The sequence below is a fragment of the Puntigrus tetrazona genome, chromosome 22, assembly GCF_018831695.1.
Source record: "Puntigrus tetrazona isolate hp1 chromosome 22, ASM1883169v1, whole genome shotgun sequence".
Taxonomy (NCBI): Eukaryota; Metazoa; Chordata; class Actinopteri; order Cypriniformes; family Cyprinidae; genus Puntigrus; species Puntigrus tetrazona.
Window position 1 is genome coordinate 9,620,969 of NC_056720.1, and position 15,649 is coordinate 9,636,617.

A 15,649-nucleotide genomic window follows, 5' to 3' on the forward strand; every position below is an offset into this window, starting at 1 on the left:
AAAATGTTAATAAAATAATTCATTCAAAATATTGCATTGCATTGCTTTCTTCACAACCTTTCCTCACTTACCAATTTGAGAATATATCCCCCACCCCTCGGTAAAAAATCTCAAGGTTGGCAGGTCTGTCAAACTTCATCTCTGCATATTGTTGTGATCTGGGAACACCGTGCACCATTTTATCAGATTTTTAGGGCGAACAGTTTTTAAACCTACGCTAACACAGGAGAATGTTCTCAATATGCTAACTGTTCATTGCAACGGCAAAATAAAAAATTATACCTTCAATCTGAGTTTACGCATTTGGATGTCCACACATTCAAAAAGAAGCATGATTACCTGAACTAATTATCATTGACTTATTGCTATTATAGATGTATTTTACTCAGTTTTTTAAATACTATTGTTTATTTAGGTGTACTATTTTTACCACAAAAAAAATGATTCTAATTCTAATTATACTTGATTAATCGTCTGGATGTAGAAAATATTAACTTACAGGATTTTGCTTATTTGCAGTCGATGTATTTTCAAAACGAAGACTTTCAGAAATAAAAACGGGAAAGATGTTACATATTTGCATGATTTGGCTCATTGCATCCTTCATGCAAACACTCCAGTCTCGTTGAGCTAATATGTCTAGCCATTCTTCTTGTGTAAACTTTGAGAACGCTGTATTATGTACATAATGCTTTACATAGTAATTGGCTGAAGTGTTTGTAACATTGATTGGCTTATTTCAGCGGGTAATGAGTCAGTGCATACAAAGCCTCTGCTTTAGTTGAATAAGCCTCCAGCAGTGAACAGTGAGCGTTTGCTGTTTGTTTAAACCCTGTAAGCTTTGAACAGGGATCCTGCTGATTTGTTCCGATTGGAAGCGGCTGTAGGTACAGATCAAGAGCGAACATGCTGCTTTTGCTCGACAGTCTGTGTTGAGAGAACTCAGACTGAAGTGGAAAAGAAAGGGTAGAAGGTTAATGCAACTGTTTAGAGCATTTATTCACAGAGAGCTCTTGAACGTGACGCAAGAAGAAAGGAAGTTACATGACCAGTTTGAGTTAAAAACAAGTGTTTTGTAAATGTTCGCTGTGAATTTCCATGATTAGATGTAAGCAAGATAAGGTATGAGCAAAATAGACATTGCATCTCAATTTAGCACCAGCCAATCAGAGTTTAGGTATGGATTTTGTTTTAGAGTTAAAACCAATGCTAAAACGAACCTTTAACTTTAACGTTAACCACGCACCTGGTTTCAAGGTGAAGTTATTTTTTATTTTAAGGATTAAGGATAAAGCCTATACTATATACATGAAGCAAAGGAAAAGAAATAACTGTTGTGATATCATTTGTACCAAAGTAGCACGCCGAAGCAAGCTTTCTAAAAATGTTAGCACTGAGTGGTAAACACCTCTAACAATCATTGGTTCATGGAAGTGGTGTGTTCTGAGGCTCCAGCTTCTTTTCTGGTTATGTTTTTGTGTTTAGTAAAACTGTAATAAAGTCTGAATGCATAAACAAAGTAACAAAAACTGAAAAACGAACAAAGACCCAATGCATCAATGCAATGCAATATCCACAGCTATAATACTCACAACCTCCTTTATGAAACGTTAAAACATGGCCCTTTCAAGCCATGAAGGTCGAGCGCTTCCCTGGAGCACGACAGAACTGTGAGACTAGAAGTAAGAGGACTCTGATAGACTTGCTATGCCCGAAGCCACCAATGCGTAAAAATCCTATTGTACTGAAGATGCGCTTAGCTGCTTAATGAGGGAAGATTTCCGGATCAATTGTAGACCTACAAGAAAGGTACACTGGAACTCAACGGCCCAGATGGACTTGAGCAAAAGTGTGTTTTTATTTGTTCGCAACTCATTTTTTTGGCCTGCTTTGCATCCCGCAGTACTTTAAAAAGCTATTAGCAGCTAAGGACTCAGCAACCATCTGCACAAACATCATTATCTTGTTAAATGCGGCTCTTGCAAAGGCTTAGCAGACCTCGTGCATTCATCAGTTTACCTACTGGAATGAAAAATGAACTTAAGAATAGGAATTAACCTTAGCACTGACTCACGACGCTAATATGGCAACTGTATAAACGCATTTTCCCAAATGAGGAATACGCCGGAGATAGTTGCCTGTCACAGTTTTTCAAAACGCCGTCGGTTTACGGCAAGGAACACATTCAGAAAGCAAAGACGGGGGAATCTGGCAATTCAGATGCTATTAGCACACTTAGCTTCAGTCAGCGAAAAAGTTCTAGGATGAGATGCTTAATATTTATAGAGCAAAAAAAAAAAAAAAAAAAAAAAGTGGGCTTACACTTCTTCAAATTCATATCGCTCCCAGAATAGTAACTGGTTCAAAAGAAAGCTCCACAGTAAATCAGGAATGTGTTTTTGCGGTTGGAAAAATGCCTAGGTCATCTTAAGAGCAACACTAACTAGATTCCACAGCTTGACGTCTAATGAGGACAGCGTGCCCTTGGAACACCGGGAGAGTCTAGCACATGCAGATCAGCCGGGCAGAAAGATCTCCCTCTACAGCTGTGAAATTAAACTAGCTTGGAATTTATTCAAATCAAAGTAGCTCACGGAGTTTCAAGGGTTAAACTGTCCAAATAAATTTAAAGGAACATTCCACCCAAAATGAACATTGAATATCATTTTAAATCCACACAGATAATGGCTATATTGTGGGTTTTCTGTGAGATCTCTTTTTTTTTCCTGTGGCATAGTGACTTGTCAAGGGACAGCTTATTTAAAATGTTAAATTCTGACATTAATGTCATTACGAACTCATTTCTCATCTTTGAGACACAAACAATACTGTATTTTCATTGGAACCTGTACTTGGTTGACACGGGAGAACAAACCTCATTGGTTCTTGCACGGCCAAGCTTGCAAAATTGGAGCGTTTTGATGATTTTAGCGAATTTGCATCGGTCATTATTTATATGTGCATAAAAGCCTATATTACATTTAATCATCAATAAACCACTCATTCAAACACACATTGCAATATATTCGCAGACTTTTTGAGATGTCAATGTTTTTGGAGGAATAAACTTTTAAAGGAGCGATAATCATTTGTGGTGAAAGACGAAAGGAAGTCTTATATGTGACTCTGGACCACAAAACCAGTCATAGGGGTAAAATTGAGATTTATACATCATACGAAAGTTGAATAAATAAGCTTTACACTAATGTTATGTTAGGATAGGACAATATTCGGCTGTGATAGAACTATTTGAAAATCTGGAATATGAGGTTGCAAGTAAAACTAAATATCAAGAAAATTGCTTTTAAATCGTCAAATTAAATTCCTAGCAATGCATATTACTAATCAAGAGTTAAGATTTGATATATTTACAATAAGACATTTACAAAATATCTTCATGGAACATGATCTTTACTTAACATCCTAATGATTTTTGGCATAAAAGAAAAACTATGTTATTACTTCAGAAGACTTCTTAAGAAGTGAATTTTTTGCATTGCATTTTTCTTTTAGTTGAAACTGTTCTTTAAAAAAGAGAAAAAATAATATGTAGGTAAGTAAATAATGACAGAATTTACATTTTGAGCAGTGCTTATGAAAAGACTGGGCCTCTTTGAGGGGATCTCAACAGGGTACTTTTTCATTAAACAAGTAATTCATTTTTAAATTGTATGTCTGGATGAATAATACTCTTTGATATTGCGCGACTAACACCTTGTTCTGTTGCATCTCTGTGCTCTTCTGAGTCTTGATCTCGCCTGTTTATTAAATGTGAGAATCATAGCTCCGTACAGGAGCGGATACAGAAATATTTACAATGTCTCGCTCCTCAGTGCGAGGATGGAACATCAAAGACCTTGAATCTGACATGAAGAGATAAAGCAGAGGTAGTCAGAGATACACGGAGTGTATGAATTATTCACCACACACTTCTTGTGAGCCAATGGCCCGATAAGAACCTGCGTCCAGTGACGGAGGGAAAGAGAAAGATTAAACAAAAAAAATCTAAAATGTTCGCAGTGGCAAACGTGGAGCTGACAAACCTTTCCTTGCTAAACCAAACAACTTCATATTTCATTGATCGGCATTAAAATAATCTGTAACTTGTAAGGCCCTTGAGATTTAAAGGATCAGTTTACCCCAAAAAGGTCAAATTCTGTCATGAATTACTCTGAATGCTTTTTTCCACAAAGAAAAAAACTATTCAACTATTTCTTCTCTTCCGCATACCTTGATGCATCGTTGAGTAAAGTCGCTATTTTGGTTTTTTTTTTTTGGGGGGGTTGAACAGCTGATGTCACATGGATTATTTCAACAATGTCCTTTCTATCTTTCTGGGTCTTAAACAAGTCAGTTCCATTGCTGTCTGTCAAAAAGCTCTCGTTTTTCTTCATTTATGTTCAAAACAGTAAAGAGTGAACTGTCCATTTAATGATGACTTTTTGTTTTCTAAATTTGTGATCTTTAAGGGATAATTTATCTATAAATGTGATTGAAAATCCTTTACTTACCCTTATGTAATTCCAAACCTGATGCTTTTCTTGGTCACTACATACGTACATTGTATGGAAAAGAGCTGCATGAACACATGTTGAGTTCTACAGAGAATAGAAAGTCAGACAAGTTTTTTGTGGTGTAGTTAATGGCAAAAAACCCTTAAGAATGTGTAATCTGCAACAAAAACAACTGTAAAGGATAAGACCAATACAATGGTACTACCGATCCCATCCAATGTTTTTAATTGACCACTTGTTCGGTAAAGAATATAATACAATGACAGAACTAGAATTCATAAGAACATCAATAAATATTGGATAACACACATGGACCACATTCACACAGCCTTACTCGGGTCATCCCGGTAAAGGAAATGCTTTAAAAATAAACAACAGTATCTCAATGTAAAAGATGGTGTTTGATGTTTGTAGTGCTTTCTGCCTAGTGTCGGAGAACGGAGAGTTAGCCTGTGTGACTGAGGTCCTGGGACTCTAAGCAACAAACACATCCAGATTCCATGTTAAAAAAGTGAAAAACAAATAAATCCATACATAAAAAAATGAGAAGAGAACATCAAGAAGTGAAAACAAAGTCTGTACATCACCGAGCCAGGGAGTGGTGTCAAAAGATTTTATGGTTTTGTCGCAAGGTTGTTTTGCTACTGCCAGAGGAATGAATTTACTGCTTGTAACAGCAGGGAATGCTGGGTCATTAATAACGACGGGATGCCCTTCAAGCCAACAAATAATAAATAAACAGGAATGAGAGCTGCAACTGTAAATATGCAGGAAAAGTCTCATATGCTTGGTTTTGAAATGTAAGCAAAAAAGTTGAAGAACGTAAAGTCAAAATGCATATCGATGTAAAACCACATTACAGATTCTCTTCAACAGTGTTATCGTCAAAAAAACGACATGCAGGACAAAGTCGTATATACAGTGATGTGACAGCCAGCTGAGTTGGAATTTACAGATAAGATTATGTGCCAATGCGGATTTATTTGAAGTAAAGGGCGGACTATGAAAGCACGGTTTAGGTGAGCAGGGAACGCCGGAGGTTCGGGTTAAGTATACTAAGCAGCTGTGATTTCCAGAACAATCCGCACTGCCATCGGCATCTGAACTGGCTTCTTTGTCATGGTAATTCCCTTTCTGACACCGTCCAATCAAAGCCATTTCCAGCAGCCGAAGATAACGCACTAAAAATTCAGATGTGTTACTCTTGCCGCGATAGTCCGGAAGGTGATGATGGATGTGACTTGTTACCTGCAGTCCTGATTAAACAGAGACAATCGTGCTCGGCCTCACCTCCGTAGCTTCCTCTTTACCTCCAACAATCATGTAAATACGGAAAGACAAGGTTAACGTCTCAATGCAACACGGACATTTTATCAAATTGGTAAAAACGGCGTTCTTGGTTGCGGCAGCGGACAGGAAGCAAACCGCGTGAGGCTATCGAGAGTATTTTGCATATTCTTCTTGCGAGAAACAAGACAAATTTGGCTGAATGAGTCATGCAAACAAGCCTAAATAAGACTATGTTCCACGGATGTAACTACAAAGGGGTGGCGCAGCTAGCGTAACAACCTCTGGGACAGCAATTGCTCTGTGGCAATTAGTCAGAAAACTTGCCACAAGAAAATCCCGCAGCTGCCTTTTATAGTTCTTCAGAATGCCTGCCAAAATACAGCTGTGAACATTCTTTGTTTAGAGATTCATTTTTATAATCAAGGCTCGCAATTAAGTTGCCACATTGTTAGCCATCTGCCTTCCTTCGCTAGCCTCAGCTGAGGGCTGTAAAGAGCTATTAGCGTGATATAGAGGTACATTAGCAGCTAATATGGATTATTACGATCCTGGGTATCAGAATGAAACTCCAATTTTGACAGACAAATTGCATAACACTGGGGCACCTCCTGTTCAATGCAAATCAGGCGTTAGAAAGAGTTGCACGAAACCTGCCCAGAAAAGGTCATTATTCACCCCAAAACTTAAAAAATAAAATTAGATTTTGCTTTGAGGATGTGGGTTTTATTTTGCATTGTGACATTATTTTCAAGGAAATTAACCACTCTGAAATTATTATTACCGCAATGCAAATGCTTAAGTAAAGAGTTTTTTTTTCAGAAATTCACACATTTATAAATAATAAAAATAATGCGAAATTGATATGTTTTTGTGAAATTTACTACAAATGCGTGCTGCTGCATTTTTGACTTCGCAACATTCAAAAACAGCTTTTTTTTTTCTAAAATGTCAATAAAAAAACCCCATCCTTTTCTTAAAGTCAATTGCTTCTTTATCAAAATATGCACCAATAACCTCAACATTAATTATGTTTTTTTGGAACAAAAAGATGAATTGTTCAGATATTACGCCTATTTCATTCTTTGAATTCTGGGCTATTAAAAAGGAGGATAAAGGTAGAGAAGGAAAGAAGAGGGAGCGCTGACGTTAAAAAGAAGTTGGCGGAAAACTGGGCTGCGTTTGCAATCTCACTAGGAAATTGAGTGAGGAACAGCGAGAGATAAGCACAAACCCTGGCATTAGAGAAACGCGCTGTAAGAAAGAAAGAGTCTTTACCCTTTTTAAGGTAAAGAGGATAGTTGAGAGTGCAGAGAATAAGGAGCGGCCCTCATTTTTGAGTCAGCTGTCGCAGTACTCTTTGAAAAACAGGACACGCACCTGGTAGGGAAGAAAAAAAAAAAAAAAAAAAAGTGCTCCTTTGGAAACCACAGTGAGCCCAGACCACATCTTTCGCTCTGAGGAGAACAGAAGGCCAAATGCTGCCTCTCAACTGGCTTTCTTCTGCATGCGCCTTTCCTTTTTAACCTCCCGATCTTCAGTGCTGGAGGTATGCCTCTGAAATTTACCCATGAGCACTTTTAACATCTAACCCGTATGTGATATCGCACCATCTGGATTCTTTGTTTTCATCCTCATCCCACCCATGGGAATCCATTCCTGTTTTATTTCTTTCTTAAGTGTGCTACTTCGAGAAGCTAATTGCGGGCATAGCTGTGACCCCCAAGGCTGTTAAAAGTACCTTGTCACTGGCTCGGTTTGATGTGGCGTATATGTAGTCGGGCGCAATTAAGACCAGCGAGTCGAACCTCTTTTTCCGTCTCTCTAATTCTGCCTCTTTTTCTCGCTGACAGGCTCTGACAGGACAATTTCTCCTCTGTGGGTGAGAAAGTGGGAGATCATGACACAAGCCATCAATAACAGATGGAGGGACCACAAGTAGGGGGGATTTTACAGTGGTACATTTCATCTAATATTGTTAAGTCATTCAAAGTCGGTACCTGGAGAAAGTCGGTACCTCAGAAACTGCAGGCTTGAAATATATCTGCGTAGCAATTAGTTCAAAACTGTTTAAGGACTTACAGGAATAGTTTGACTCCAACAATTACGTTATTTAACCTCATGTCATTTCAAACCCGTATTACGTTCTTTTGTCTGTGGAGCACAAAAGATACTTTGCAGAGCGTCCAAGCTGCTCTTTTCCAGCGGAGCACCATAAAAGTTATTGAAAAGTGGTGTGCGTGGCCATACGTGTGCTTTATACATCTTCTGAAAGTTTTCAAGAAGTTCGTACGAGGGAACTGCAAGAATGAAATGCTTACGAACACATTGATTTGACATCAATAAAATCCAATGTATGATACAGCAACTTTTTGATTATGGACTCACACAAATCTATCATACTTTCAGTGTCACGGTGGACCCACAGATCCACTATAATTTTATAAATAATACTGCTATTGCGTCATGGAATTAAGTTTTTTAGACAAAAATGTACTTGTTTAGATATAAAATAGTTCCAAAGTGACATTTTCGAATTAGTAAATTCTCAGCTGTTCAACTTTCAATATCGCTCACGTAGGTGATATTGCTCAATTAGCTAGTCACTCATCTTTTTTTTGCTCAACATAAAACCGTACAGGGTTTGGAACAACATGTGTATTGTTACATTTTTGCGTGAAATGGGCAGTTTTTCAAAATATGCCACTACCGAAGGTATTCAATGAATTTGTGTGAGCAAAGTTTAAATGATTATTAGCAGAAAACTCCACCGATGTGGATCTGAAATCTCGTTAATCGTTAAGATTTGACATCATTGACATGAAACGTCACATTTCTATGAAAGCTACGACGGAATAATGAGTTTTGATTAAACTTCGCTCGTTTTTACGCACAAATCCAGCATGCGGCTTCAGAAGACGTCAAATGCAGCGCACCACTACTTTTTTATCCTTATTAGACAGCTCCTTCTGGCAGTCACTCATATCCTTTTGTGGTCTACAGAAAAAAAGAAAATCATACAAGTTCGGAACGACATGAGTGCGATTTAATTTTCTTGTAAAATCCAGATGAGCACCACTCCTCTCAACTCAAAACACACCAATACTCAGAAATACTGTATAAATTAGGTTAACGTCTTACAAAAAGCGAACCAACGTCGAGACGGTCAAGGAATACTGCACAAGCCACCCAATCCCAAGCATTTCCTGGCTGTTTCGATTTGATCCCACTTTGAAATGAAATACAATATTTACATGTTGTACCAACCCACCCGCTCAATTAATGCTTATGTAAAAATACATAAACAGTTACCTAGAGTGTTTTCTACATTGAAGGTACGAAAGAACTTTCCTCATGTTGGATCCACTAAAATGAGATGTAACATTAACGGATAAAGAGATGGAAAAGTGAAACTGTTATAGTCCTTGTGAGGTCCAGCAGTGCCCCTCTGATCATAACGGGGGTAGACTGAGCCAGACGAGAAGGGGGAAAGGTGAAAGGCCGTCGGATATCAAAGATAAGGAGGTTTAGGTGAAAGGCTGGCGGAAAGGAGGGGATTATTTGGTTAGAAATGGCCGTGACCCTCCTGCTGACCTCGATGACCTCCTGAACCGTGCCTCTTGTGCTTTCTGCGCTCATGGTGGGACTTGTGGTGGTGGCGTCTGTAACGGTGAGATCTCCTCGCTGAGGATCCCAAAAAGAAATAAAAGAGTGAGTCTGGCTGTTTGGTTCTTGAGATTGACGATTAATGAATAAAGCTGGCATACTCACACTTCGTACAGATGATCTTGGGACGGTCCCATTTGCCGTTGGCGCGACACTTGATAGTGGGAATGTGGCGCTGGAGGAAACCGTCACCGCACTGGTAACGCACCACAGAGTGAATGTCATAATGAGAACGCTTCCGACCAATCAGGAAAGCGTTGTCCACGGTGGGCGGAGCTCCGCATAGTACTGCAGAAAAGACAGTGTAGGGTTATGAAAATGAAAATACATTGCGTATCAACATACTTAATACATGTTGCAGGAAATAATGTACCGTTATTGAAAAACATTGACTTCTTCGATGTTGTAGATAACCAGTAACCAATGGCTGCATTATTTTGTATAAATTAAATTAAAATAAACCACATAAAAACTAAAACCAATCATTTTAAATGGTAAAAAGTGAATTCAGACACTGGAACAACAAAAGTGAGGTTTTTTTTTTTTTTTGTGTGAATTGCACAGAACATGCTCAATATAAAATCAGGCGAAAAAAAAAAAGAATTTTTCAATTAATTGATCCAATCAATTCCCACTAGATATATTTAATTGAATACTATGAATATTAATCCTATATTTTGCTTAATTCATAAATAAAATGGGCTTAAAGAGCTTCAAATGCGCACTTTACTCTAGACATATCAGGCATGGTGTATGAAAAAATTGCTGTAGTCAGACTCAACCCTAAAGCGCCGCAGTCTAGTGACATACTCTTCTCCAGCAGTGCCTCACGGTGACATTTATCTTATTAAACCGGTTCAAAGAGCTGCAGTTTCCTTTTCTTTCATTAGGTGGCACCATCGGAGCTGAAACTCAGCTTACTGCTTGACTGAAGACGCAGGAGTTGCCTATCCTTTTGTTGCGGTGGGCCAGTAAACACCTCAGGGAACCAATCGGGACGCAAGGCACAAACAATTAGCCCTTGGTATACTGCTCCCGGCACATTCATACGCTCTGAACAGCAAACCCATAATCCAAAGCTGCTCTCTATAATCACCTCAGCTTGTTCATTTGCAGCAGAACATCATAAAGCTGACCTGTGATTTGAGTGTGTAATGTCTTCACTCCGGCAGACTTTATGGCCTTGGCACTCGAGCTTTTTCCCTTCAAGTAAGATTTTCTTTATCAAACGTTGCAGAGCAAGTCGTGCCATTAACCTCATTGCAGGATTTCATGGCATTTTCAGAACCGAATCAATTCTGGGAAGGAACTGCAGGTTATCTTTCGCTCAGGACGGGCAGAAATTGCCACCTAATCAGTGCCGGTATGAGCTGGAATTGATCTGGGAAGTCAGCGGCAGCTTGTAAGCCTGATGAGTTTTGTTGTATGTGTTTTTTTTTTTTTTGGTGAGGAGCTCTTTGTCTGGAGAAAAAGAGGTATGACCTTCTAGGTTGAGGACAGGAGGCAAATGTCACACTTAAAAACATTCGCTTCTGCACTCAGCAGCCGTCCTCAATCCACACAAGCCGAGCTCTGATTCAGCAATAAATCATAAATAAGTAATAGACCATAAAATCAATACTCAATCCTGGACACATTGTACACATAGATACACTGGCCTCCAAAGTATTCAGGCATCTAAGCCATATTTAAAAATGTATGAATGTCACTTTATTCTATGTTCGATTATATATATATATATATATATATATATATATATATATATAATTTTTTTATTATTTTTTCCAAGTTTTTAGTAAGATAGCAAAGAGTAGCATAACTTTTTACCTTTAATATTATATTTAATGAATAAAAAATTAAGAAATAAAATATATTTATGAAGATTTTTACATTTTTAAAAGTAAACACACAAGTACGTACACACATTTGTCTATAATATATATCACAAAAAATAACATTAATTAAATTTACTATAAATAATAATGTAATTGCAATTTTTACTAATCAAATATAAACTGAATTTTAAAATGGAATTTAAGAAGTCATATGTATAATTTTAAAACAAAATATTTACTTAACATGCTTTTTCATATATATATATATATATATATATATATATATATATATATATATATATATATTTATACATTTAATATATTTTTTTATTAATTTAAAACATTCTGTAATTAATTTTAAAAAATATTCACATTTTAAGTTACGGTTACATTAATGAATCTGATGAATTATATATTTTAATTATTGATATAGATTAATATAAATTTGTACATTTTCCTTACATGTGGATCTAGGCGTTTAATATAGTTTATGTTATATGCGGCAGATTACTTTGCACATATGAAGTGACTGATAACAGATTTCCTATTTGCGTTCCAACTGCAAGTTGAAGCAGTTTCGCAGAGGACAAAGGAAAGAGGTTTATCGCAGCGCTATCATATCGACCAGACCGTGCAGAATGCCCCAGGATGCGTCTCACCTCATTCATACAAATATCAAAGCTGGCAGGCAAAAGTCAAGGTGATTCAATAACACAGACACAGATAGGGGTTCTTCAACTGAGTCAGCATCACCCTGAGGCTTATGCTCAACACTCTGGATTCAGGCATCTTCACCTCCAGCAAAACCTGGAGCTCAGCATAAAAACTATTACATCACGACAGAAACATAGCGACTGAAATTGCCGAACATCAGTTTAAAGCACATCTGAGTTGATATCATGTGACCGTCTATTGCTGGCTGCTCTTAAGGGATTGTATTATTGTATTAGGGCCGGGCTGGAGAGATTGCATGATCAATAGCGCTGACAGTTTGAATGATAGAATGACTGGGGGAGGGTTGATGGACGAAAGGGGACGGCGAGGCAGGTGGTGGGGGTGCTCGGAAATGTTTCCCAGGTGGTCTTGCAAAATGACAGCTGGCTGAGCCGAGTACGTGTGCCAGCCATAAGACGGTTTGCTCAAAACTGAACGAGCACAGCATCCATTAAAATCTGCGGCTACTGCCCAGAGTAACCCCCGTGTAGCCCGCTACAATAACAATGCTAATTTGCATGTGAGTTCGAAGATGCTTTTGAGGAATCATGAACTTCTGTCTATTCTAAAGGGATCCTTTAGTCTAGTCTAGATCTAATAAGACACTTTGGCTTCACAAGGACCAACTGGAAAACATGTGATTCAGAAGATACCTCTCAGGAGGTCCAGACAATGACAGAAAACAACTCTTAAATTATATTATGTATATATATATACATACTGTGCTGTATCGTGAATAAAACACAGCTGGAATGGAACTGTTTTATAATAAATTGAATTTAAATTATATTTGTGGATAGATAAATATTAAATAAAAAAATCTAACTATAAATATATTTAAAAAATACATATTTAATCAAATATTTTAATATTTAACTTGATAATTATTCAATATAAATATTTCAATGAAATATTTTCTTTAAATATCAAGATATTTCAGTTAAACATCTAATATGAAATCTTACCATGTGAGCTTTAACACGTAAGCCAGCCTACCTCATAAGCTTAAACACATTTTAATAAAGAATGGAGTATTAAATTATGGATCGGAGGGCAGCATTTCAATAGGAAGTGAGAAACGTGTTTCACTGGCTCTCCAGAGCAGGTTCTTCATGGTCTGGGCCTCCTGAGAGATATTCTCTGATGGACCTGTTCTCCGGTTGGCCCTTGTGAACCCAAGGTGTCTCTTCATATCTAGCTAGGGCAGACAGACCCGACGGATTCCATACCCTCAGTCTGCTTCGTATGTAAATGACCAGATAAAACGAGTCTAATGAGCCCACAGAGGTGTGGGTGAAGCAGACTGCGTCAGAGCTAGACGAGTACGAGTGGCTGAAGAGAACCAGTCATGTCCATCATGTCATGATCGAAGCTTTGAACACACAGGCCTCTCGAGGACCCAGCATCACATCCTCAGAACGAAATGACTGACGGTTTTTGTTGAGGTCACTGTCTGATAGCGAAAAGACGTGAGATGACTCGGTGAACGAAGAGCTGGGGAAAATGAAGTGGTACAAACTGACATGACAAGTTCAGAGTGACACAAAAAGAAAGCTAGGAATGGAATCGATCTTGGTTTCAGAAATAGTTGAAGATCCTGCTGCCATTTATTCTCCCTCATCTCATTACAAACCTGTGAGAAACTAAAGGGTGTTGGTAACCTGGTAAAGATAACTGATCAGGTAAACGGGCTAAACATCGAAACAGCAACTGCATTTTTCTGTCTGGAGTTAGTGGGAGCGTGAAGTGATAAATATTGTCAGTAAACGCAAATGAACTTTTCTACGTATTGTCACGATATTGACATGTCAAAAAAAGTCATTCCTAATATTATAACACCCTTAACATATATCTGTAGTCATTTCAAACTGGCTGTTTGCTAAAAAACGGCAAAAAGTCATACTACTGCTCAAAAATGGTAGCAAACATAACTTATAGATCAATTTCATTGCTGCCACAATTTTCAAAAATTCTTGAAAAATTATTTAATAATCGTTTAGAAACATAGGTTATTAAATGAAGGCCAATATGGATTTAGATCCTCGGGGGCAATAATTGATGCAACAGAGGACATTTTAAATGCGCTGGTCAATACAAATATGCCGTTGGAATATTTATTACTGATCTTAAAAAAGCCTTCAACACCTTTAATCGCTCAATTTTGCTTGAAAAACTAGGTTGTTACGGAATTGGAGGAGTTGCTTGGAAATGGGTTAAAAGTTACTTAACTGACGGAAGACAATATGTGAAGATGGGAAAGTTTTCTTCTAAGCGTCTTGTCTTTGCTTGTGGCGTCCCTCATGGCTCAGTACTAGGCCCTAATCTGTTTCATTTGTATATTAATGATGCATTCAATGCATCTAAAATATTAAAATGTGTATTATTTGCTGGCGATACTAATATATTTTTATCGTTATGGCAATTACAATAATCTTATACATTTTTAAAGAATGAACTTAGTAACGTAAAAAATGGATAGATAATAATAAATGATCATTAAATTTAAATGCAACCAAAACTAAACTAAAAGTGATATTTGGAAATTATAAAATGCATTCTCATTTACAAGCAGTTATAGATGGTGTGCAAATAGATAATGTATCCGAGTAATAATAGAGATGAAACGATCGTGAAAAGCACACATCAGGCACATAAAATCAAAAGCTTCCAAGCGTCTCTCAATAAGAAATAAAGTTCATGTCCTTTATTCATCAAGTCCTTGATTCACGTCTTGCATTCTTCTTTGGTATTTCCATATCTAACTTGCTGCAATAAAATATGGGGAAATAATTACCTAAATTTAATACATCCACTCCACATTTTACAAAAAAGGGCAATACGTATTATACTTAAGGTTGGGTATCTGGAACATACAAATGTACTTTTTTTTGCACTCAAAAGTATTAAGAGTCCATGATCTTGTTAAATTTTACACTGCACAGATTCAGTTTAAAGCATTTAACAACCTATGACCTGGTTACATTCAGAAATAATTTGTTCAGAGAAAGAAGTCTTATTATGTACTGGCTCAAATAAATAAATAATTCAATTCAAACTAAAAAATCCATATTAATACAAATATTTAATTTAATATTTTTACATAATAAAAAAAAATATATATATATATATATATATATTCAAATTTTTTTTCTGATCTCTAAATATTAAACTAAAACTTTATTTAAATTGGTAATTAGTTTTATAGTAGTATGACAGGTAAATGACTGCAGGATTTTTTTTTTTTTTTTTTTGAAAACTACTTTTTTAAAGGGCAAAAGCATAAAGTATCATAAAAGTGGGTTGATATTACTCAGGAACTGTATTTCAAGTCTTCCCAAGTAATATGATATTAAAAATGTGAGAGCAAATCAGTCTTTTAACTTAAATCTTCTCAGTGAATGTTTGAATCCTTCACACGGCCAGCCTTAACGACCCTTCATTTCTTCAGTTCAACTCACTCATGACCAGCACATTATTCAAAATAAATCTTGCGTTCCTCTGAAGAAATAAAGTCAAATGAGTTCCCGAAAAGACTCGAAAGTAAGCGACGGTGAACAGATAGCAGCGCTGATTTCAATCAAAAGAAGAGGTGCGAATCAAAGAGAATAAGAGGAACATTGTGTGAAAAAAGTG

The 15,649-nt window shown here is 37.0% G+C and overlaps 1 protein-coding gene across 1 annotated transcript in view; it reads right to left on the minus strand.

The window, feature by feature from the left end:
- Window positions 1–4,716: 4,716 nt before the first annotated feature.
- LOC122328186 (neurocan core protein-like) overlaps window positions 4,717–15,649 on the minus strand; it is a 56,907-nt gene continuing 45,974 nt past the window's right edge. Inside the window, exons 8-9 of the mRNA XM_043223895.1 lie at window positions 9,573–9,755; window positions 4,717–9,485 (exon numbers count right to left, since the gene is read on the minus strand). Of these exons, the coding sequence (XP_043079830.1) occupies window positions 9,367–9,485; window positions 9,573–9,755 (302 nt within the window). The 3' untranslated portion in view covers window positions 4,717–9,366. The remainder of the gene's footprint in view (window positions 9,486–9,572; window positions 9,756–15,649) is intronic.